The sequence below is a fragment of the Scleropages formosus genome, chromosome 19 (genome assembly GCF_900964775.1).
Source record: "Scleropages formosus chromosome 19, fSclFor1.1, whole genome shotgun sequence".
NCBI classification, from domain to species: Eukaryota; Metazoa; Chordata; class Actinopteri; order Osteoglossiformes; family Osteoglossidae; genus Scleropages; species Scleropages formosus.
Window position 1 is genome coordinate 12,427,556 of NC_041824.1, and position 22,273 is coordinate 12,449,828.

Genomic DNA, 22,273 nt, shown 5'->3' on the forward strand with positions numbered 1-22,273 from the left:
TAAATTATATTTACGATAAAGTGCATATGCTAAAGCAAAATATATCCTATTGCAGTCATATAATGAAGCATCCCACAAAAGAAGTTCCAAAAAAAAATTAAAAGACCTTAGTTCACGAAATCTATTTTTAAATCGGCTTTGCAAGCATTTTCTCCACCTAGTTATTACCCTCACCAGTGCATGTAGTTTTAAACCTGAACACCATGCCTTAAATAATGACACAGACAACTAACTGTGACAACTGATACAAGGTCAACAGGTTAATTTTTTTTAAATGCCGGCCTAGATCACAACACGAACAACACATAACTTGGTCGCACGCCCTCGCACAAACCCAGTGTGTATTCCGAGACCAAACAGAACTGTAGTGCCGCAGTGCACTTTACAAGCAGGATTTGAGCGAGGGGCATTATTCATGGCATCCAGAGCTCGGTTCTCTAGCTGTAAACATGAATATGGAACAAAAGACCCTTAAAGGAACGGATTGACCAAAGTGAGGTAAATGTCGATCTGCAAACAGAGGGGTACATATTTGAACAAAGAAAAAAAAAAAAAACTGAACATCCTTCAATCTGTGTCTGTCAGTCAAAGGGTGATGTTTTGGGAAATAAAAGAAAAGTCTTACAGTACATGCTTCCTGTTTCAAGTTACCGTGATCCTCTGTGCTGATGCACTGAAAAGGTAGATTCTGATGACCGGGCAGGTTGGGTACAGTTTAGCCGTGTCATACAGCGGCTTACAGGGCCATCGGTTCTGGTTCTCGGTTTTCGCTTGCTCTTGAAGAATGTGAGAAAGGACAGGAAACGTGTGAACGATCCGTTGGCTTTTCCTTTAAATACAGTATAAAAATGCCCAGTACCTCTGTTAACTGCATGAACATCTCCAAGCTCTTCTACAGAAATATTACATGACGCTACATCTCTGTGGTGAACCCTTCACAGGCACCATTATCCATCACTTACCTAACTTTTCGTATGATGGGAGTGGGAAGAACGACACTTGTTTTTCTGGAAGAAAGAGGATACAATGCTTCTGAGAGTGAGTCCAGCGCAAGAACGGTTTCAGTACCCTCGGGATGAGGCATAAGGTGTAAGACACGAGTGCAGCTGGAGTCTGGCATCTGCCTACCTTCTCCCGCAAGCGGTAATGGAGTTCGCAGTCCGACAGGAAGGGATGCTTCAGGGCCTCTGCGGCACTCATCCTCCAGCTGCAGAGCACACAAGCACACATGTGGACCTGTCACTCAGGAGGATCAACCACACCTACGAGTCGGTCGGTAGTACTAGTTAGCATGAGTACATCACACATTAATATAAAACCCCACAAGTCAAGACTTAATGTCACCCTATGCGCTATACAGCCAGCTCTCAGTCTCACCTAACTAATGACCCACCTGAGACTCAAACCCTTGCTGGTACTACAGGTCTGGCCTCAACCTGGTCCCAATCACTGGCACAGCTAATCCACAAGTGGCAATAGTAGTGTTAGGTACCTCTTGCTCTTGACAAGGAGCCTGGAGATGAAATCTTTGGCCTCTTCAGAGATGTCTGCAAACTCCTCTTCCTCAAAACTCCACTGGCACGCAAGAATGTTGTTCAAAGTCTCGTTGTCATCCTCGCCGAGGAAGGGTGACAATCCACTAACCCTGATGGGTGAGTTTGGGAGGAGAGCCATTGTGTGTGTTAAAGTGAAAGATATTGACTGCTTCTTTAATTATATTACTTACTACTTCTCTAATCTACACTGGCCTCTTTAGAGTGTTGTACACGTGGCTCTCAACTCACAATGGGGTTCCATTCCAATGACCTCCTCGTAAGTGGACTTCATCATAAGCGACCCATCCCTTTATTCCTATATTATATTAATCATAAGACTTATAAGCAATTAATTGGTATGAATGTGATGTTGTATAAAAGGGCTTTGTTAAATTTGCTTGCTAATGTCACAAATTCTTTGTTAAAATAATACTAATATAGAATAAAAACTATTTAAATAGAATGTATTGCAAGGGGGGGTGCGGTGGCACAGTGGGTTGGACTTTGTCCTGCTCTCTGGTGGGTCTGGGGTTCAAATCCCACTTGGGGAGCTTTGCGACAGAGTGGCGTCCTGTCCTGGGTGTGTCCCTGCCCCTCCAGCCTTATGCCCTGTGTTGCTGGGTTAGGCTCCGGCTCCCCGCGACCCCGAATGGGACAAGCAGTTCAGACGATGTGTATTGTAATGACCCACGTTACTGTGTGTTTAGGTGAGAAGATTTGTTTATTGTAACTAGTTGGATTATGGGTAAATTGTAAATAAAGTGTTAAACCACTGGGGGCACTTCTGACAGAAATGATGGGGTGACCATGTTTGCCAGTGTGTTGAGAGAGAGCCTGGGGATGCTAAGCAGACTGGGATGGCTGGATAGAAGCACATGTCCTGGAGGAAATGGGGTCCTTGGACCGAGAGCATTATTTCCCCGTGTGCTGGTGTTCTAATAAATCTTTTGAGATGAACGCTGCCTTTGCATATTTTTTCGTCCCATCCGAACCCACAGTGCTGTGTGCAACAGTATTATATTTTACTGCCCTGTATTTTGGGCAGAGATGGGGCAAATAAGGACGCACGGGCATCACATTGGAACACCAGCACACAGTAAAAGGTATAGAACAAACACAGGAAAGTAGAGCTCTCACGCCAGCCCCTGTCCCTGTCCCTGTCCCTGTCCCTGTCCCTGTCCCTGTCCCTGTCCCTGTCCCTGTCCCTCAAAGATTTTCATCGCAAGCCACCCTTTCCAACCTGCTTAGCACCCCTCAGGCTTTTCCTCCATCCCTCACAGGCCAGAACACTCACCCCCTTATACTCCCCGTGAGTCCCCACAGCGGTTGAACACTTAATTCACATTTTACCCACAATTCAGCTATTTAAAATAAACCTATTTTCCCGCTCAAACATAGCACTTCCTAATAACACGAGTCATTACAATATATATGCGCACCATGCGAACAAAGAAAGAAAGTGCCGAAGTGAAAGAAAGAGCACAGAGCGGAGGGACGTGCTGAGCATCTCGTGAGAGAAACTGACCGAATACACAGAAACGTGACTTAGAGTGGACAAGAGGCGGAGGACAGATGACTAGAACACAAACACACTGAACAGGACTGTAGAAGCATTGGAGTAGACAAAACAAGAATCGCTAAGCAGGAAATGTAGTAAAGAGCCGATCAAGAATCTACAACAAAATGTTTGTCCATCACTCCTTTTGTGGTGTTGGGGATTTAGTGTTTATTGGATCTTCATGTGGCTGAGTGACTCCGGGGGCAACGCCCCCTACATTCACCGAGAGTCTGGTTGTCAGGAGTCTTGACAACCGGGTTGTCATAAATTGCATATTTCATAAGTCTCGGACCACCTGTGTTATCACACATTGAGCATTTGTTGACCCTGCGTATCAGTGTGTTACTGCACGCATTGATGTTACTTACAACATGTAGGAAATAACTCCCAGGCTCCACATGTCTGTGGGGAATGAGACAAACTCATAGTTGATCACCTCTGGAGCCAGGAATTCTGGCGTGCCAAAATTCACTCGTAGTCTCTCCCTGGGCTTGTACCTGTGACAAGAGGGATGAGAGTGACTCTCTGAAGAACAGAATGGAAGAACTAGACGGAGATGGCTCCTACAGGTCAATGCTTACCTTCTGGCCAGCCCAAAGTCAATGATCTTTATCTTGTAGGTAGCTCTGCTGACACATAAAATGTTCTCAGGCTGTAAAACCAAAGTCAACAGTGAAACCACAATTCCAACAGAACCCTATTTGTGATACTTTCCGTGAGGCTGATTCCTTTCATAATAGACGCACAGGTACAGTAAGTTCCGCACCTTCAGGTCCAGGTGCAGAATGTACATCTGGTGCATGTACCGTAAGCCCTCACTGATCTGTTTGATGAAGAGTACTGTATCCAGTTCAGTCAGGTTGTAGCTCTCATCGATGATCCTGTCAAACAACTCACCGCCATCTACACTGCAAAAATAACGAAAAGACATTCCATGATGATAATATAGTGTGTACATGTTTACTTATCTTCACATTATTTCCACTGCCATGTGTGAGCCTACAGAATGTAATCCCAAAAAACAGACAGCCAACATGATGCTCACCACCCACTTAGGTCCCTCAGAAGACATCAGAACAAATTAATTTTCAATAATTCAGCCAAAGTAATGCCAGAATGCTTACTACTCCATGACGAGGATGATGTCATTTTTAGACTCGTAGGCCGCGTAGAGCTGGATCAGATTGCCGTGATTAAGCTGGTTCATTACCTGGATCTCGTTCTTCACCACCTCCTGCATATATCAAAAATAAAATGCAACATCAAGTAATGTATCAACGGCCCAACAGATGGTTCCCTCAGGTAAGCAGGTAACAAAGTAGACACTACGTTAAGTTGTAAGTCAGCAGTAGGTGCTGCAATAGGCATTGTTTTTAGCCTTCCTTCAAATGGAATTTTTAAACAATTTTCCTGTCCATTTCTGAGTAAACTTCTGGTCTTCATTGTCTTATTAACTGTCAGAGTTTGTGTCATCAGCAAAGGGTGATACTGAGAGCAGAATAACGGCATAACAACCTACCTTCTCTTTCTGACTCCTTGCTTTGATAATCTTAGCAGCCAAGGTGAGCCCAGAAGAGTTTTCAGTACATTTGTGAACTTGACCAAAACGACCCCTGTTGGGAAATACATTTTAAATTTTGTTCTTTCACACATTTAATTGACTTTTCTCCAAAGCAACTTACAGTGTTAGGCTACCTACAATTATTTACCCATGCATACAACTGGGTAATTCTTACTGGACCCACTTCTGTTCCTCCCTTACCATTAAAACCACGGGGGTGGTCTCTATAGGTCAGGTTTGACTCGATGGCATCAACAACCACAGTTCTTACTGGAGCAATTTTAGGGTAAGTACCTCACTCATGGGTACTCCAGCTGAAGGTGAGATTCGGACCTGCGACATTTGGGTCCAAAGGTAGCAGCTCTAACCAGTACACTCTCGGTTGTCCCGTTTTCCCTCATATATTTTTATGTACAGCTCTGAGGTACAGTAATCTTTGTTCCCGATGCTGGTAACCCTAGTGCAACCAATTTGCAGTTTTAATTTTATTCAGATTAGATTGATCAGAGTATGCCCTTTTGTAAATTGTGCAAAAAGGTACATTAACAAACTATACTTCAAACATATTCATACTGTACAGATAAACGCTTAAATTAAAGGTAATTTTTTTCTGTTTTCCTTCAAACTGATGGAAGGTTAGGCAACCCAGGTGGTTTGTCCTTCAATGAATAGATTTTCACTGGCTGATTATCTCTAAGTCAGGATGGGGTATGGTTTCACATACCATACGGAGAGCTAAGGGGTTTTGGAGGTAAAAATAAACAACACTGATCCTTGAGTCACCAACGACAGGAAGGGACAGTCATCTGTGATGGGATTAAGAGACTCTGTATCCCCTAGATCCCCAAAACTATTCCACTCACACCACTGATGTCGTCTTTAATACATTCTCTAATGCCAATTTAATTCCTGCCATTTAGTAGCCACTCACTCTCCCAGGATCTCCTCTCTGTTGATTGTGTAGAAGTTGGAGATTTTATTGTGCATGGCTGACACGATGCGGTGATCGAAGGGGGCAGGTGGTGGCGGACTGCAGTCTAGAAGATTCCAGAGGAAGAATTAAAAACAAAAAGTTTGAAAATTTTTCCATCTCTGTGTTTATTAGAATATACTGACATTCATGCCTACATATAGCATCAACTTTACCATTATTGACCAGAAAGGCAAAAGACACACTGATGAAACAGATGGTGTAAATTTGTTACTTCCAAGTCAGAGTTTACTTGGAGGACACGGTAGCATGTGACTACTTCTCAACAAGGAGAGTTGCTGCTGGGAAACCACAAGATCAACGACATGAGCACTGTTTTCTAAAATTCATGCCACTGCACCACTATACTGGAAGTAAGATGAGAGTTCCTAACACACAGTGATGGTCTGTCCTGTACACATCCAGCTTCATGGCCTGGATCTCATTCTTCACAAACTTCCATGAGAACAGTTATACATATCTTGTTGGATCAAACAGTTGACAGTGGGTTGGCTGAACTGAAGACATCAAAACACTACAGACCATACTGTACTGCAGTTCAGTTGTCCAACCAGAACAGCACATGAGACAATGGAAATGGGTCTGCAACCATAATTTTACTGAATTGTACCCCTTGAGCAAAGCACTTACTGCAAACTATTACAGTGCCTGTCCACTTAGGTAAATGGTTGAGTACATTTTTGACTGTTTAAGCTAAGGATAAAATTTTTTGAAGCTCACCTATGATGTACTCCTGCTTCAGCTGTTTATCATCTCTCTTTTCATCTTCATGCTTGTTCTCAATGATGTCCTTGACAGCCTGGGTGTGGCCTGAAACTGTGGATTCTGCCTTCATGCACCGCTCTTCCACCCCGTTCCTCTTCTGCTCCTCCTTCCCTTTGACTTGTCCAGTGAAGTGTTGCTGGCTGCCAGTGACAGCCTCTCTAGTACTGCTTTTGTTGCCACTGTGGGACACAACACTTGAATGAAAAACATTCTGGAAGAATACAGGAATTGTACCCTTGAAGAAGATAGTGTGCCTTAATAAAGAATGCATTATTCAAAGGAACTTCTGAATCATGAACTGTAAGACCCTGACATTCAAAGTAAATGTCATTTCATAAATTGAATTAAATTGTAATTTTAAAATGTGTCCTTGTTTCTTTGGCTTTGTAGGATAAGGCCTTGTTTCCAGATATGTTGAATTTCAAATATCCTAGTTTTTCAACCATCTCTATTTGAAATCATGTTCATCTAAGATGATTATTCAAGAAATTAAACATATTTTATGGAACAGCATAATTCATATATGTTATGTTAGCCATGTTAGGCATATGTCTGCATCTGTTATTCTCTACCTAATATTATCTGTTCAGCACACTGTTATCTGCCTGTTTATGGTTGTGTGAATTGCTGATATATTTTCCATTCACTTCCATCATCTGTGTTTTAACCCTTCTTTCATTTTCAGTGGACATCCTACAAGTCCAAGTCTGTTGAATTTTTTTTTTTTTTGCCCTCCCTGGCACATTCTATATGCACTACTGTAAATTTATTCCTATGTATTATTTTGTACAAATAAAATAAAATAAAATAAAATAAAATAAAATAATCCTGACTTCCATAGTCAAGATTGGATGTGTCAAGAGGTAGCTGTGGACCAGTTAGACACCATGGATTTAATGTCATTCTATACCTGACAACCTCCTTGACGATAAGGCTTGAGAAACATACCTCTCTAGAAAAAGAGGTTCCACTTCTTTCTCAGCTACCTTGGCCTCTGGCAGTGCTTTTTTCATAGGACCACAATCCTTTTGCTTGTCCATTCTGTCTCCTATTACCACCTTCTCTACTTCCTCCGACTCCGTAGAGACCTCCTCTTCCTCTTCCACCCCAACACTCTCCAGCGGCCATATTGCTTTCAAGCCCTTGTCCTCCTCCACCTGCAATGCTGAGGCTGACAGTTCATTCTCTTGTGTTCTGGCCACGGGTACATCCAAGATGAAGTCCAGTAAGTCACCATCACCATCTGTCCGGCTTCCAGCCTCGGCATTCTGCTGATTGAGCTTCTGAACCTCCTCATAGAGCAGGGCCTTTTTCTTCAGGGAGATGGTGTCTGAGGAAGTTCAAATAGACACCCAACCTACCATCTCTAGTACTAGAAGTTGTAGTACAGCTTAATTACATTTACTCATTTAGCATATGCTTTCTCCATAGTGACTTCCAGCAAACACTACGTAGTAATACCAGCCCACATCGTATTCACGAGGGTGACTTACACTGCTACATAGACTACATATAATGAGTTAGTCATCATATGTCAGTGAAAAACACTTGGCTGACTGTTTTTCTTGAGTTACCAATCCACCTGGACAGCATGTCTTTCCACTCTGGTAGGAAATTCACACAGAGATGGGGAGAATATCCAAAACCCACCCAAACTGAGCAGGGATCAAGCCCATGTCCGCTTATACCATCTAGGTGTCATGAGACACCAACACTACCCACTGTGCCACCTCATCACCCTAATTTTCTGTTTCAGTTCTCTGTTTAATTACAAAAATATTTTACATTTATGGCAGTTACATTGAAAAGAAATTGACTGTATGATGTTGAATTTATGTTGGGCCTTACAGCTCCTCAGCAGTGGGTTTGGACATAGATTCTATTCTAGCTCAGTCTATATACACTCTGCATGTTCTCATCATGTTTGTGTGGGTTTCCTCCGGGTACTCCAGTAAATTTCCAGTCCAAAGACCAGTGCTTCAAGGGAATAGTTTAAATAAATCAGTCTGCAAGTGTGTGAAACATTGGTCTGCGGTACAAATGGGTGAATGATTATCGGGAGTTTAGTATTGCACTGTCATCTTGGGTAGCATCAGCTAAATACATGTTAATAATTGCACATTGCTTTAGAGGGAAGAATCAGATTAATGAATAAAAATAAATGTTGTACAAAAAAAGAAAGCGTGAGAATTATGCTAAGTAAAAAGTATGGCCCTCTGTTATGTAATATTATTTAATCCACAGAACATACTCTACCTGTTGTATCCGGTGGCTTCTTCTTTTGTGTCTTCTGACTCTTAAGGCTTAAACAGGCTATCTCCTTCCCATCCTTGGCTTTGTGGTCTTTCAGCTATGGAAAAGAAAGATTTGCACTGTCTGAATGCACTGCATCACATTCCAGCTGTTGCACCTGAGATGACTCTTAGCATGCTGCATCCCACCTCAATGTTTTCTCAGTGTTTGCTTTTGGTGTAGCGGGTGGACGGCCTTCAGTCCTAACATAGTAAAATTCCCAGCTGCCAGAAGAAGGGAGGCAAATGCTGCTTTTTTTTGCAGACCCCAGCGTATTGACCAGGCTCATTACAGAAAGAGCTGACCCCCACATGCAAACAATGGATTTGCTTGCATGATATGTGACGGGAACAAAAAAAGGTACCAATCTTTCTAGATGCTTTTTACCAAAGCAGGAGAGCAAGAAAACATTAACATGTACTGTTTATAATTATAAGGACCACTGATAATTGCAGGGGATAAGCAGGCTGCAGGGAGAATCCTGAACTTGGCGGGGGATGGCAGGAAAGCCCTTCATCATCACTACTAACACCTACTGACAGTACTGACTGTACAGTGCAGCTGTGATGTTTCCACTCAACCTCTGAATTTCTCAGGGGAGCTGAGTTACACTATGATCCTTACAGCCCTACAGCCATTATACTTGCAGAGGTCATTTCACTCAAACACACCATTACTCTGAAATTTTCCATTACACTCACAGAGCTCATTATATTTATCTCTATTTATTTAGCTGATGCTGTTCTCCAAATCGTAATACAATGGTTTACCTATTTAAACAGCTGGGCAATTTTTGCTGGAGACGTTATAGGAAATGCACTTTGCTCAACGGTATGACAGCTGGGAACGGAATTCGAACCTTGGTCTGTCGAGTGGAAGGAAGCAGCTCTAACCATCATACATCTGCTGTTCATTACACTGAAAATTTTCATAACATTCACAGTCTCCAACAGTCCGTGGGACATGCACACCAGGCAGAACTTAATACTTCCTACAATGCCATGTTCTTGCTCACAGATACTACAAAATGCCTGCCTTGACAGCAAAATGATCATTAGTGGCAGTAGTCTGATTAACAAGATTATTGTTTAAACTCACATTGCAAATCTGATCTGTACTTTTGCTAAAAAGCTTTCGCAGTCCATCGTCTAAGTGTTTTTCAACTGAAAAAATGAAATTCATGTTCAGGGAAGGAACACACTGCCATTTGTGCCGGGGACAATGAACAGTTAACAAGTGGTGTATCATATATCTGACACTATCTGTAATTTCCTTGGAGAGTTTTCCCACTATAGATAGATGATAACTGATACCAAGGGGGGGTGGGGGTGTCAAGCTGATCCACACTGCTCAACCACTGATGTTCAGTACCACCCTACTGTATCTGAGCAGTATGGGCAATGCACAACATAGACAGTTCAATAAGCAGGTACAGCAATGGTTCGAGCTGAGTGAAGGAATGACAGGTGACACATTGATGGCAGAAAGGCCAGCAGGCTATTCAGCGTGCCCTCCTCTTCTCTTACAATTCCACAGCCTCGGTTTTAATGTCTCTGGATGAGAACTTCTACATTGTACTGTTTGTACTTACACAAACTCAATTCAACTTTCTGTGTTAATGTTTTGCATTTATTGTAGCACTCACAATAAAACCAGCACTTAGATGTATCAGAGACTCAGTGTAATACAAAGAAGTCACACTTTTTCCTATTCATTTGATGTTACTTGTACCACACAAATATAAGTTTATGTACTTCACACAGGGGTGCGGTGGCGCAGTGGGTTGGACCGCAGTCCTGCTCTCCCGTGGGTCTGGGGTTCAAGTCCCGCTTGGGGTGCCTTGCGACGGACTGGCGTCCCGTCCTGGGTGTGTCCCCTCCCCCTCTGGCCTTACGCCCTGTGTTACCGGGTAGGCTCCGGTTCCCCGTGACCCCGTATGGGACAAGCGGTTCTGAAAATGTGTGTGTGTGTGTGTACTTCACACAATACACCAGTAGTTAATTTTCCTAAAACTTTGCAATGACAAAACCAATAGTTTAAAAATAAGTCTACTGTTAATATATAGTGCTGCTTGAAAGTATGTGAACCCTATAGAGATAGCCATAATTGTTGTCTAAAATATTAAACTTATAGAATCTAAAGCTTAAATCATAAAATAAACGAACAAATGATTATGATTTACACGTCTGATTCTACTTACCCACTTGGTTTAACCAGTGCAACTAGGGGTTCACTTCTTTTTGCACCTGCACTAATTCTGTTTTTCTACAACACACATGATGTCCTCTAAAGCAACATACAGAACTGGTCATTACACACCCATAATGTCAGATGAGAAAGACTGGTTCTGATTAAATAACAATTTTCTGGTAAAAGTAAGGGACACAAAGGGTACATATACTTTCAAGCAGTTCAGTATGTGTTGGCAGTAATGTTTCAGGGTACATTTATAATTATGTGGACTGACACAGTATGACAGGTGTCTACATGATATACCTTACTGCATATATCTGATCTGCGAAAACACTGTGAAAAATGTCACCACTATTGAAGTTGTGAAACTAATAATAATATATTAATTTGAGCAGCAACATTATTATTATTATTATTATTATTATTATTATATTAATACATCACTTGAGGAACATCTGCAAATGGCAGAATCTCCCTAACCCACCTTACTGGGTTTTCTGATGCCCACCAGGGGCTTTCTGATGGCTTGCTTTCCTTTTTTAAAACTTTTTTCCTTTATGCTCTTCATAAGAGGGATGTGACCCTTGAAGATGAACTCTGTGAGTGAGGAGCCTTTCACATCTTCCCCCAGAAATTCCACAACTTGCTGGAGGCCAAGGACCAGCTTCTCCATCCCCTCCAACCTTCTAGCTTGCTGTTCTGACCTCTTGTTGACAGCAGACACGATGCTGGTTATCTCATGGCACATCTCCTTCACCTCTGTGGCTCTTCCCATGACCTCGTGGAGGTGGACCTCCATCTTAACCTGCTTCAGAGCCTCCATGTCTTTCTCAATACCACCTATGTCCTGAGACATTCCGTCCAGTCTGTTCAGCACCTTCTCCTGGACTTTGAGGAGCCGGCCCATCTTGTCAGTAAGGAACTTGATCCAGGTCTCCATGTGACCAGGGCTGTGAGTGGATGACTTGCTTAGTTTCACAGACATCCTTCCCGTGGTGTGTTTTTGACCCAGCCGCAACTTTGGGTTATACACCTTTGCCAGCGAATTGACCAAACTTGAGCTCATGACACAGCCTTGTGAAATTTCTAAATGCCTGGATAAACTGCAGATGACGTTGGCAGACAGAGAAACAGAAAGCCCACTGTTACAACACTTTGTTTCCACTGCGCTCTCTTCTTAAGATGCAAACGTGTCCCAAGAAAACAATGGTCTGAAGGTATGAAAGATACCTGAATATCTCAAGACAGAGAAAAATGTAAAAACTGACGTTATAGAGTTGGGGAACAAAGACAAAGAAAAATTGTACAGTACAAAGAACCCCTGGGCTTTGGGAAGTCTGAGACAAAATGTTGAAAATGAATAAGTAGTCAGTGGCCAGCTGGTCCCTGTTCTCTTGTCTCTCGTCCCTTGAGCGGATGAACCCGAGAAGGTGGGATTCAAGAATACAATCTTCCATCCATCAATGAAAAGTGCTTAGTTTACGCTAGTGGATCAGCAAACAAGTGACTACTGTGATCTGAACTTTGGAAACAGCAAAGTGAGGAGCTGGGGTGGGGTTGGCGTCAAAATGGGGAAGGCGGACCTTGGGTTGAACAGCAAATTTTGGCCCAGGGTGACTAGTGTGACATTTGAGAAGCTTCAACAGGATCCAGTCCTTCTGACTGGCTGTGAAAATTCAGAACATTTACTTGGCAACTTGATCGTTCCAAACACTTCAGACAAAAATGTAAGTAGGAAAATAGTTCATATAAAAGGATTCTGAAAAATGTAAACGCTTCAAATGGCCATTTTCAGCCATTGCTACAGCCTTGAATTGTTTCCATATCAGAAGGTGGTGGGGGTGATTATGTATAGGCACTGACTGTTTTATGGTGGAGGTCTTCATTGTGAATGCTTTTGAATATACACTCACCAGCCACTTTATTAGGTACCCCTTTGCTAGTACCGGGTTGAACCCCCTTTTGCCTTCAGAACTGCCTTTATCCTTCGTGGCATAGATTCAACAAGGTGCTGGAAACATTCTTCAGAGATTTTGGTCCACATTGACATGATAGCATCACGCAGTTGCTGCAGATTTGTCGGCTGCACATCTATGATGCGAATCTCCCGTTCCACCACATCCCAAAGGTGCTCTCTTGGATTTAGATCTGGTGACTGTGGAGGCCATTTCAGTATACTGAACTCATTTTCATGTTCAAGAAACCAGTTTGAGATGATATGAGCTTTGTGACATGGCTACTTCCAGTAGGATAACATGCCATTAGAAAATGGGTACACTGTGGTCATAAAGGGATGGACATGGTCAGCAACAATACTCAGGTAGGCTGTGGCATTTAAACGATGCTCAGTTGGTATTAAGGGGCCCAAAGTGTGCCAAGAAAATATCCCCCACACCATTACACCACCACCACCAGCCTGAACCGTTGATAGAAGGCAGGATGGATCCATGCTTTCATGTTTTATATGCCAAATTCTGACCCTACCATCAGAATGTCCCAACAGAAATCGAGACTCATCAGACCAGGCAACATTTTTCCAATCTTCTATTGTCCAATTTTGGTGAGCCCGTGCAAATTGTAGCCTCAGTTTCCCGTTCTTAGATGACAGGAGTGGCACCCAGTGTGGTCTTCTGCTGCTCTAGCCCATCTCCTTCAAACTTTGACATGTTGTGCATTCAGAGATGCTCTTCTGCGTACATCAGTTGTAACAAGCAGTTATCTGAGTCACTGTTGCCTTCTATCAGCTCAAACCAGTCTGGCCATTCTCTTCTGACCTCTGCCATCAACAGGATATTTTCTCTTTTTCTGACCATTCTCTATAAACCCTAGAGATGGTTGTGCATGAAAATCCCAGTAGATCAGCAGTTTCTGAAATACTCAGACCAGCCCATCTGGCACCAACAACCATGCCCCGTTCAAAATCACTTAAATCACCTTTCTTTCCCATTCTGATGCTCAGTTTGAACTTCAGCAGATTGTCTTGACCATGTCTACATGCCTAAATGCACTGAGATGCTGCCATGTTAGATGATTAGATATTTGCATTAACGAGCAGTTGAACAGGTGTACCTAATAAAGTAGCTGGTAAGTGTATTTGGCAAGTTAAAGATTTATACAGCAAATTCTTAAATGTTGCAAAACAATTTATATATCATCTATTTTAAAGAGGGCAGTAGGTATGGCAAAGCAGGTAGAACTACCTTCTCACAGCACTTGGGTGATGTGGGAGAACATGGGTTCAGGATAGGATCTGGATCACTTAGCTCAGGACAAGTAGTTACTGAAAATGGATGGATATTTTAAACAATGCAAAATAAATCAGTTATCATATAGTTACTTAGATGTGAGTGTTTTTATTACTTTGTCAAGTTTATTCTTTTGTTTTCAAAGTTAAATTGATAGCAATAGAGAGTGGGTGGCTTGGTGACACGGCAAGTAGTGCTGATGAGAGTGTGTAAATCCAGAAAAGAATATCAGTCAAAATCCAACTTTTAGAAATAACATCAAGCACCTTGTAACATGCTGGACATATCTGGTTTGGGAACTGACCACAGGTGGTGGAACTATGTGATCTTAGCACAGCTTTTTTTTGAACTTCAAGATGAACAAAACCTGCAGCCATTCTTATCCCTCATAGAAAAAATTAATAAATGAAAAGAGAACTAGCTTTTCATTTCTAAGTCAGAAACAAACACAACCATGAAGGATTTAATAATACTAAAAAGAACATCATCAAAAGAAACTCATATCTTACACACACAGTCTGAAACCGCTCGTTGCAGCGACCCGGAGCCTAAGCCGGCAACACAGGGCGCAAGAGGACACACCCAGGACGGGATGCCAGCCTGTTGCAAGGCACCCCAAGCAGGACTCAAACCCCAGACCCACCAGAGAGCAGGACTCAGCCAAACCTGCTGGCCACTACACCCCCCCTTACACAAACCTTTTCTTCTACCAATAGAAACCTCTCAAATTGCCTTTCTCTGTGGGGTGGGGATGGTAAGGAGAGCTGTTTGTGAGCTGATAATCACATCTGAAATAAACTGAGGCCTGCTACTGTATATACTTGTGGCAGGAGGCCAGTGGCATCCCCAGGTCTCAGGTTCCACAGAGCCACATGAAGGTTTAGTCAGACTGGTATCTCCATCTTATTCTGACTCACAAAGAGAGTGTACGACAATACCGTAAAGTCGACAGGAGCGCACATCATCAGGAAGGTACACAAGAGGTCTCCAACCCTGACTTTCCCTCTCTTTTTTGTTTTTCTGTCCGCTTCAGTGTCCGGCAACAGGGCTGCTATTTTGGACGCAAGGATTTGCGCAACACCACTCGACAGGTCACACTGACGGGATTAGAACAAACAGGTCCAAGGGGCCCACGGACACATTGCACCTGTCTCTCAGGGTTAATGGGGAGCTCCAGTGTCAGCTGTGTTGCATTGTTGCTGCTCTCAGCACGAAACCTGGTATGCGTGTCATAGAAACAAAAGAGCTGTGTTTATAGGGAACATAAGGAAGAACCCAGAGCCAGAACTAGAACTTCTTTAAAGTTCTAGAACATTCAGTCAGCACTGGCAGCACACAGCAAGAAAAAGTCAAACTGGGAACACGCTTTTGGTGGATCGGCTTGAATAGCAAACAAGGACCAATTAATACAGCGGACATGGAAAGTAATTAATATGGGTAGATGAACAGGGGATCTGAAAAGAAATGAAGAAAAATGTTTTTAAAGAAGCACTGGCACACAGCCTTATGTCACTCTTCACATTTCTGTTTTGGTCACTTACCATTTAGCTGCTGGTTGGAGTAGTGATGCCAAGGCGGAAACCTTATTCTGGTTATCAATTCATTTAGCTGATGCTTTTTTACAAGGCAACTGATAATGACAGGTCTGAATACCAAGGTACTTAGGATTATTTCCGCACTAAAATAGGAAAGGAATTTAAACTTGAGCCCTTCAAGTACCAGAAAACAGCTCTAACCACTATGTTACTCACTAGCCCCTAATAAGGAACTTGCGTGATCACCCAGAATACAGCAAAACACCTTGCCCATCACCTTGAACACTGCAGCCGATCTCCTGCACTCCAACTTCCTGCCCTGTCTGTGAGCATGGAATCCACATACAAGGTTTTGGATCATTTATGAAGCAAAACAAAAATCAATAGTATGCCTAAAAACAGGGGTGTGGTGGCGCAGTGGGTTGGACCACAGTCCTGCTCTCCAGTGGGTCTGGGGTTCGAGTCCCGCTTGGGGTGCCTTGCGACGGACTGGCGTCCTGTCCTGGGTGTGTCCCCTCCCCCTCCGGCCTTACGCCCTGTGTTACCGGGTAGGCTCTGCGACCCCGTATGGGACAAGCGGTTCTGAAAGTGTGTGTGTGTGTGTGTCTAAAAACACCCATGACACATGTAAAATCTTCCAACAAGAGGGCAACTGAGATTAGATGGAATATAACTGACCCTCAGCGTATTAGTAAATTGAATGAACACTGGTTTAACCTCTATATTCTTTCCGTGGGTCATGGGCGCATTGATAGGAGAGACCTATGATGAGCAGTATGAGCGTGCAGTCTTTACATGCACAGGAATATTGCATGAGTGCTTTCAACTGTAAGCACCGGAGGGAGCTATGAAACAAGCCGCCAAAAACTTGTCATCTATTCATCTCATTTCATTGAATTTCTATACAATTATTTACTCTATGTGGGGGTGTGGTGGCGCAGTGGGTTGGATTGGGGCCTGCTCTCCGGTGGGTCTGGGGTTCGAGTCCCCCTTGGGGTGCCTTGCGGTGGACTGGCGTCTCATCCTGGCTGTGTCCCCTCCCCCTCCAGTCTTATGCCCTGTGTTGCCGGATTAGGCTCCGGTTTGCCGCAACCCTGCTTGGGACAAGCGGTCTCAGACTGTGTGTGTGTGTTAAATTCACATTAACATCTGCTAAAATTTGAACGTTGACCAAACACTTTTTTGACTCACTGTTGCAGAATGACATAAGCCCAAACTGCGCTGTGCTTAACCACAAAGACCAGTGCACTGCAGAAGTTTTAACTCAAAATTGCTTTCTGCCAGCTGCTTTTCATTTTGCTTTCATTTCTGCTTGCCAATAACATGTGAACTTCACCTTTCTTAAAAACAGTGTGAGCCATGTGATCTAACTAGTTGCCATGAATATGGTATCTTTTTGTGAATATCTTTTGATGACTAGTAATTCCACAATATAATTGCATAACGGGCAGTAGACCACACAAGTGTCTTTGTCTCAATTTCATTAAAACCACAGGTAGATGATATGGCAGCAGTTATAACTTCAAACTCATAATCATAGGTAGGGTCATATGTATACTGAGTTACATCGGAAGTGCAGTGAGTACAGATTTAAAATTCTTGGAGCATTTTGTAATCCAAGGAGCCAGGCCAAGAATGCTATTAGGATGTGCATCACTGGACCAATTGGACTTAGTTATCTTGGAGTGCTTATTCCAGGATAATAATAGATGCCAGCAAATAGCAAAGCTTGTACTGCCATGGTAGGAATGGAAAGAAGAGAGGGCATGACATCTTCATTGTGCCAATGAAGTTTACTGGTTTTGTGTCACTTATTAATATTGACATTACTCCCTTTACACCAACAGAGAAGATCTTTTTACATACTGTACAAGTCAGGGTGACCAGTGTTCTTCAGTTTTTCAACTCCAATAACACTGATAATGTGTAAAAGACGGCATGCCTTTTGTTCATTTGTTTTATTCTTTCTGTGGGATTGCACTGGCCAGAAGAGACCACTGGCAGGGTAGCAGATATTGACCCATGAGTTCCTCATTAAGGAGAACCCACTCAAATCCAACAAACTGGGATAGTCCTCCAGACTTCATGACCTTTAAGAATCAGTAAGTGGAAGTGGGTAATAACAAGTTACAGTTACTCTTTTAATTCTTACATTTACTCCATTAGATTCTGGAGATATTACACTTTTTAGACTTGCTTTTCTCAGTACTTTTACTTTCAATTGAGTACATTTGAAAAGCAAAAATTAGTTTTATTAATTTATACTTTTGTCACCCTTTTCTCATTACTTTTGAAATTTTTTGCATTTAATGTTTTCGCCTTCTCTCTGTGAAACCAAAAGAGCCACTGTTAATACAAAAATCAGCAGTGGTGAGAAAACAGGGAGGGAGACAGGGTAGGGATGACAACGTGGAGAAGAGTCTCCATGGACTCTGTAGTTTATTGTGAAAGAAGGCGGTTTTAGTCCGGGAAGCTCCAGGTGGAAGGTTGCCAGGAGTTCCTTGTAAACTTCCAAGTCTGTGAGAGTCTTTAATTCCATTACTGTTGCTCCACAGTTCAGAGTTTGGCCCTGTTCTGATGTGGTACATTTGATAACCATGAAGTGGAACTGGGGCATGCTAGTCTGGATGTCAGAGGAGGGGGAAAGTGTAGAGAGTTGGATGGGGTTGAGAGGAAGACGTTAGTAGTATTGTTTGTCAGCAACTCTGAGAATTGTATAGCAGAAGGGGGAGAGGATGGAACAACAGAGGAGCGAGAGGACAGTGAGATTCATTTTAAGTTGCGGTGGAAAGTGACGCTGCAGGAACAGGAAAGGGATTAATAGCAGTGATAGAGGGCTGGACAGAGATGAAGAATGGGTGAGAGACATGCAGCACAATGACAGAGGGGATAGGACAGCAAGAGAAGACAATATTGAGGTAGCTGCCAGCATTGTGAGTAGCAGAGGACTGGGACATAGAGAGTTCAAACAACTGCAGAAGTGACAGAAGTCTGCTTGTCTGAATGTCCCCAACACACAGGCTGAAATCACCCCGGAGAAACAGCGGAGTGTTTTCCCAAGGGGGAGACCTTAACAAGATGTCAGTGTCATCAAGGAAGCTGCAGGAGGGTGATAGAAAATGACAATCAAGTGTATGTCTGGGGCAGTGATAGAGATAGGCATTAAATTTAAAAGATGCAGGAGTAGAGGGGGAAAATATGCCCACTGGGGAGACAGGAGCAGGTATGTACCTCCACTTCTGCCAGAGGGACAGGGGGTGTGCGAGAATGACTAGCTGGTGGACAGTGTTGCGGGTGTGGCTGTGTTTTTCGGGGGTGATCCAAGTTTCTGTCAGGGTCAGGAGGTTCAGTGGGAGGTGGGAGGCATAAGCCAAGCTGAAGTCAGCCTTCCTCACAGCACACTGACAGCCCCAGACTGCCATGGAGAGGTTGAAACAGGATGGAGAGATTTACAGAGTAGGATACACTAGGTTCCTTTAGTAGCAAGAGCATCTATGTCTGTGATAGCGCTTAGTTTGGTTACTGCCAACAACTTTAATATGAAACATTTTTGGTATATGATATCTCACAAAACTCACTATGGACAGCAAACCTCGTGTGGTAGCAGTGGCCTCCCTCAGTGGGTGCCCACAGGTAGACTCCCTTGTCTTTGCACCACGAGGCTGCCTCTCTCCCTGCATTGTGCAAGCTCAATGCGCCATGATAATATTAAAAGTCAAGCTAGAAAAAATATTTTTGTTGCAAACATTTTAGAATGCGTAGGTGTTATCACTGTGACATGCATAAAAACATTTTATTTTGGTTTCTAATTATGTTTAAGGGGACACTTTTGTCCAGGAGCCAATGATATTTTTTCAAAAGAAATAATGGTAATTAAGAGGGTGATGTCTTAGAATAAATGTGTCACGTCCACGCCCACAACTCAACCGACAACACCTGACTCTGCTCCAGCACCTGATTAACCACTCACCCTTTAAAAGACCCTCCTCAGCTCCCATACCTTTACAGAATCTCGTCAGGGACAACTGCCCTTCCTTGTGACTCCTTTCTCATACGCAACTCCAGTTCTCAGTTCACATTCTCCGGTTTTGACCCCTAGCTTTGCTTCTCGACCACATCCATGGATCTTCGTTTCAACTCCGATCACCGCTTGACCGACTCTTCGCTTCGCTCTCCTGACCTCGCCCATGGATTCCCACTCTGACTCCGACCGCCGATCGACCGACCATCTTCCTGTCCCCGATACCAAGAACTTGCCAGATCCTCTGACTCCAGACGAACGACTCCGCACTTGGGTCTTTCCGTCCCGGTTCTCTCGGCCTGTCGTGACAAAATGAACCCCCTTAAACAAGGAATGTCACGCAGAACCGGAGCCGGAACAGCTGGACCCAAGTGCAGGGTCGTTCGTCTGGACTCAAGGGCTCATGCAAGTTCTTGGTATCAGGGGCAGGCGAAAGGTCTCTGACAGTAAGAGGGCACAGGAGCCACCAGGCTGCAAATCTGTTCTTACCAACCCACACAATCACAGCCAGAAGCTCATTGTTCCCTTAAAGCACTCTGGGCCTGCAGTATTTTTGCAGGTTCATTTGAGCAAGAGGGCGTGCAGGTGTAGTTGCATGCCGACTCAAAAATGGTATACTGAGCATCAGTGGTGGCAAGGCATTGCATGTGGTGTTTTCCAGAATCACTGCTCATCCATGTCAACCAACTTGGCCAAATGCTCATAGTCCAAACCAACAGTGGCTTCGGGGTAAGACCTGTTACCTTACCTAAGAATTCACCTGCAAGGTAACAGATCATTCACAAACTGGGAAAAAATGTCCATGAGATGTTCACAACTGTCCAAACTTTTTTTCTAAAGAACAAGGGCAACAGTTAACCAGCCAGATTAGGTGTGGTCAGTGGTGGTCAGAGCCTCACTGATCACCACAGCTGTATGGCAGCACAGCTGTCAGGTTTCATCACTTCAGTACATTAGTCAAGAGGAGATGATGCAACCCAGGATCCTGACATCACAGAGTGCTCAACAGTTAGGATTGAGGAAAGCTCTCCACATTGGAGATTATATTCATGCCACTTCTGTTCTCTAAAGAGAAACTCAACAGAGGCATAACTGCAGGACTAAATACAATCACTTCTGCATTAACACCTCACTGGATACCTTTTTAGGCTTCTGCCAAAAACTTCTCATACTTTTCTATGCTGACAGGTGTCCAAACAAGACAAGCTTTCAGTTCTTTCTGCTATCAAAGACTTCTGCTAAATCAATAATGAATATAATTATTTATTCTAATGGTCACATGTTTTTGTTCCAGTCAGGTTTGAAAGAATGCAAATTAGAACATCGTTGGAATTGCCAAATCTGTCCCAAAGGAGCTACAGAGCTGCATTCTATCTATCTATCTATCTATCTATCTATCTATCTATCTATCTATCTATCTGTAAGTCTTCACCCCTCTTTTCCACCTGTGCAAGGCCTTATTCGTCTTGTTTGTCATCTTTTATTTTTTCTTTTAATGCCCATTTTCCACCAGTGTGCTCACCTTTACCCCACAGCAGGCCACAGTATGTAATTCTCTTCTATAGCATTAACTCATCGCTGCAGGAAGTGAAGGACTGACTGTGCCAGGGGTTTAGGGTCCCATATATTTTCACCTTTTACATGGCCTTTACACCACTATAACCTATACACTGCCTGTCCTTAAATCAACTCATTCAACCACACACATAGTACAGCAGTATTTTTTAAACTGAATTTTGTTGTTTGACTTATCGACTGTTCTTCAGAATTTCAGATTTCAAGATTTCAGAGCTCCTCGGAAGAACAGATTTAGATTTTGATGGAAATATATTTCTCAGAGCATTATGCTTTTCTTAAAGATACAGTTCATGAGGTAAAGAAGGGTTTCATGGCAGTTAATTTTAAGATGTTGAGATGTTGAGATGAGATGAGATGTTAAAACCAGTTTCATTAAGTCACATGTAGTTGTCTTTTATTCCCTCTCCTTAAATATTGTAATGAAGTGAGAGTACTGACAGCTCAAAAAATCAGCCTCCTGCTAAATGTTTTAACTGTCCATGGTGGCTGAGTGTCTTCCAGCACCAGGGTTGCCCTGCTGCACCCCTACATATAGCTAGAGGAATATACTAACATGCTACCTTCCAGGCAGGGGACAGCCGCACCTAGAGCTCAAATACCACAATTCTGCAGCACTTTTCTCTTCCATAGGAACCAGAACTGCACTTTTCTGCTGTGGGAGAAAAAATAGAGTTACTGAATGGATTTGTGAGAAAGTAGGGAGCCAATGAAATGAGTGAGTCAACTGAGTAAAATATGCTGACAGTCTCAGCACTGCATGGAGTGTCAGGTGGTGCTGTGAGAAGCCCTGGACGGTATCATTAACTCTTTTCCAGCACCACAGTTCAAGGAATTTGTTTTTCCTATCTTTTATACAACTGTATAGTGTTATAAAAATATTGCTTGAACAATTATAATCTTTGATCTTGTGGACATACACATTTGAGGACCCAGATCCAGATCTTTTGTTGCAGCTCTGCCAAGCGCTGGTCTTTGGAACATCTTTTGAAAGCTTCTTTT

General features: G+C 43.1%; 1 protein-coding gene across 1 annotated transcript in view; it reads right to left on the reverse strand.

Annotated features, from left to right (window-relative positions):
• Nucleotides 1-281: 281 nt before the first annotated feature.
• Nucleotides 282-22,273, reverse strand: part of mylk4b (myosin light chain kinase family, member 4b) — a 32,406-nt gene continuing 10,414 nt past the window's right edge. The window contains exons 3-15 of the mRNA XM_018760352.2: nt 8,667-8,760; nt 7,359-7,740; nt 6,366-6,589; nt 5,586-5,691; nt 4,613-4,706; nt 4,218-4,327; nt 3,860-4,001; nt 3,675-3,745; nt 3,462-3,590; nt 1,493-1,645; nt 1,129-1,207; nt 963-1,007; nt 282-776 (exon numbers count right to left, since the gene is read on the reverse strand). Coding sequence (XP_018615868.2) covers nt 963-1,007; nt 1,129-1,207; nt 1,493-1,645; nt 3,462-3,590; nt 3,675-3,745; nt 3,860-4,001; nt 4,218-4,327; nt 4,613-4,706; nt 5,586-5,691; nt 6,366-6,589; nt 7,359-7,740; nt 8,667-8,760 — 1,629 coding nt within the window. The 3' untranslated portion in view covers nt 282-776. The remainder of the gene's footprint in view (nt 777-962; nt 1,008-1,128; nt 1,208-1,492; nt 1,646-3,461; nt 3,591-3,674; nt 3,746-3,859; nt 4,002-4,217; nt 4,328-4,612; nt 4,707-5,585; nt 5,692-6,365; nt 6,590-7,358; nt 7,741-8,666; nt 8,761-22,273) is intronic.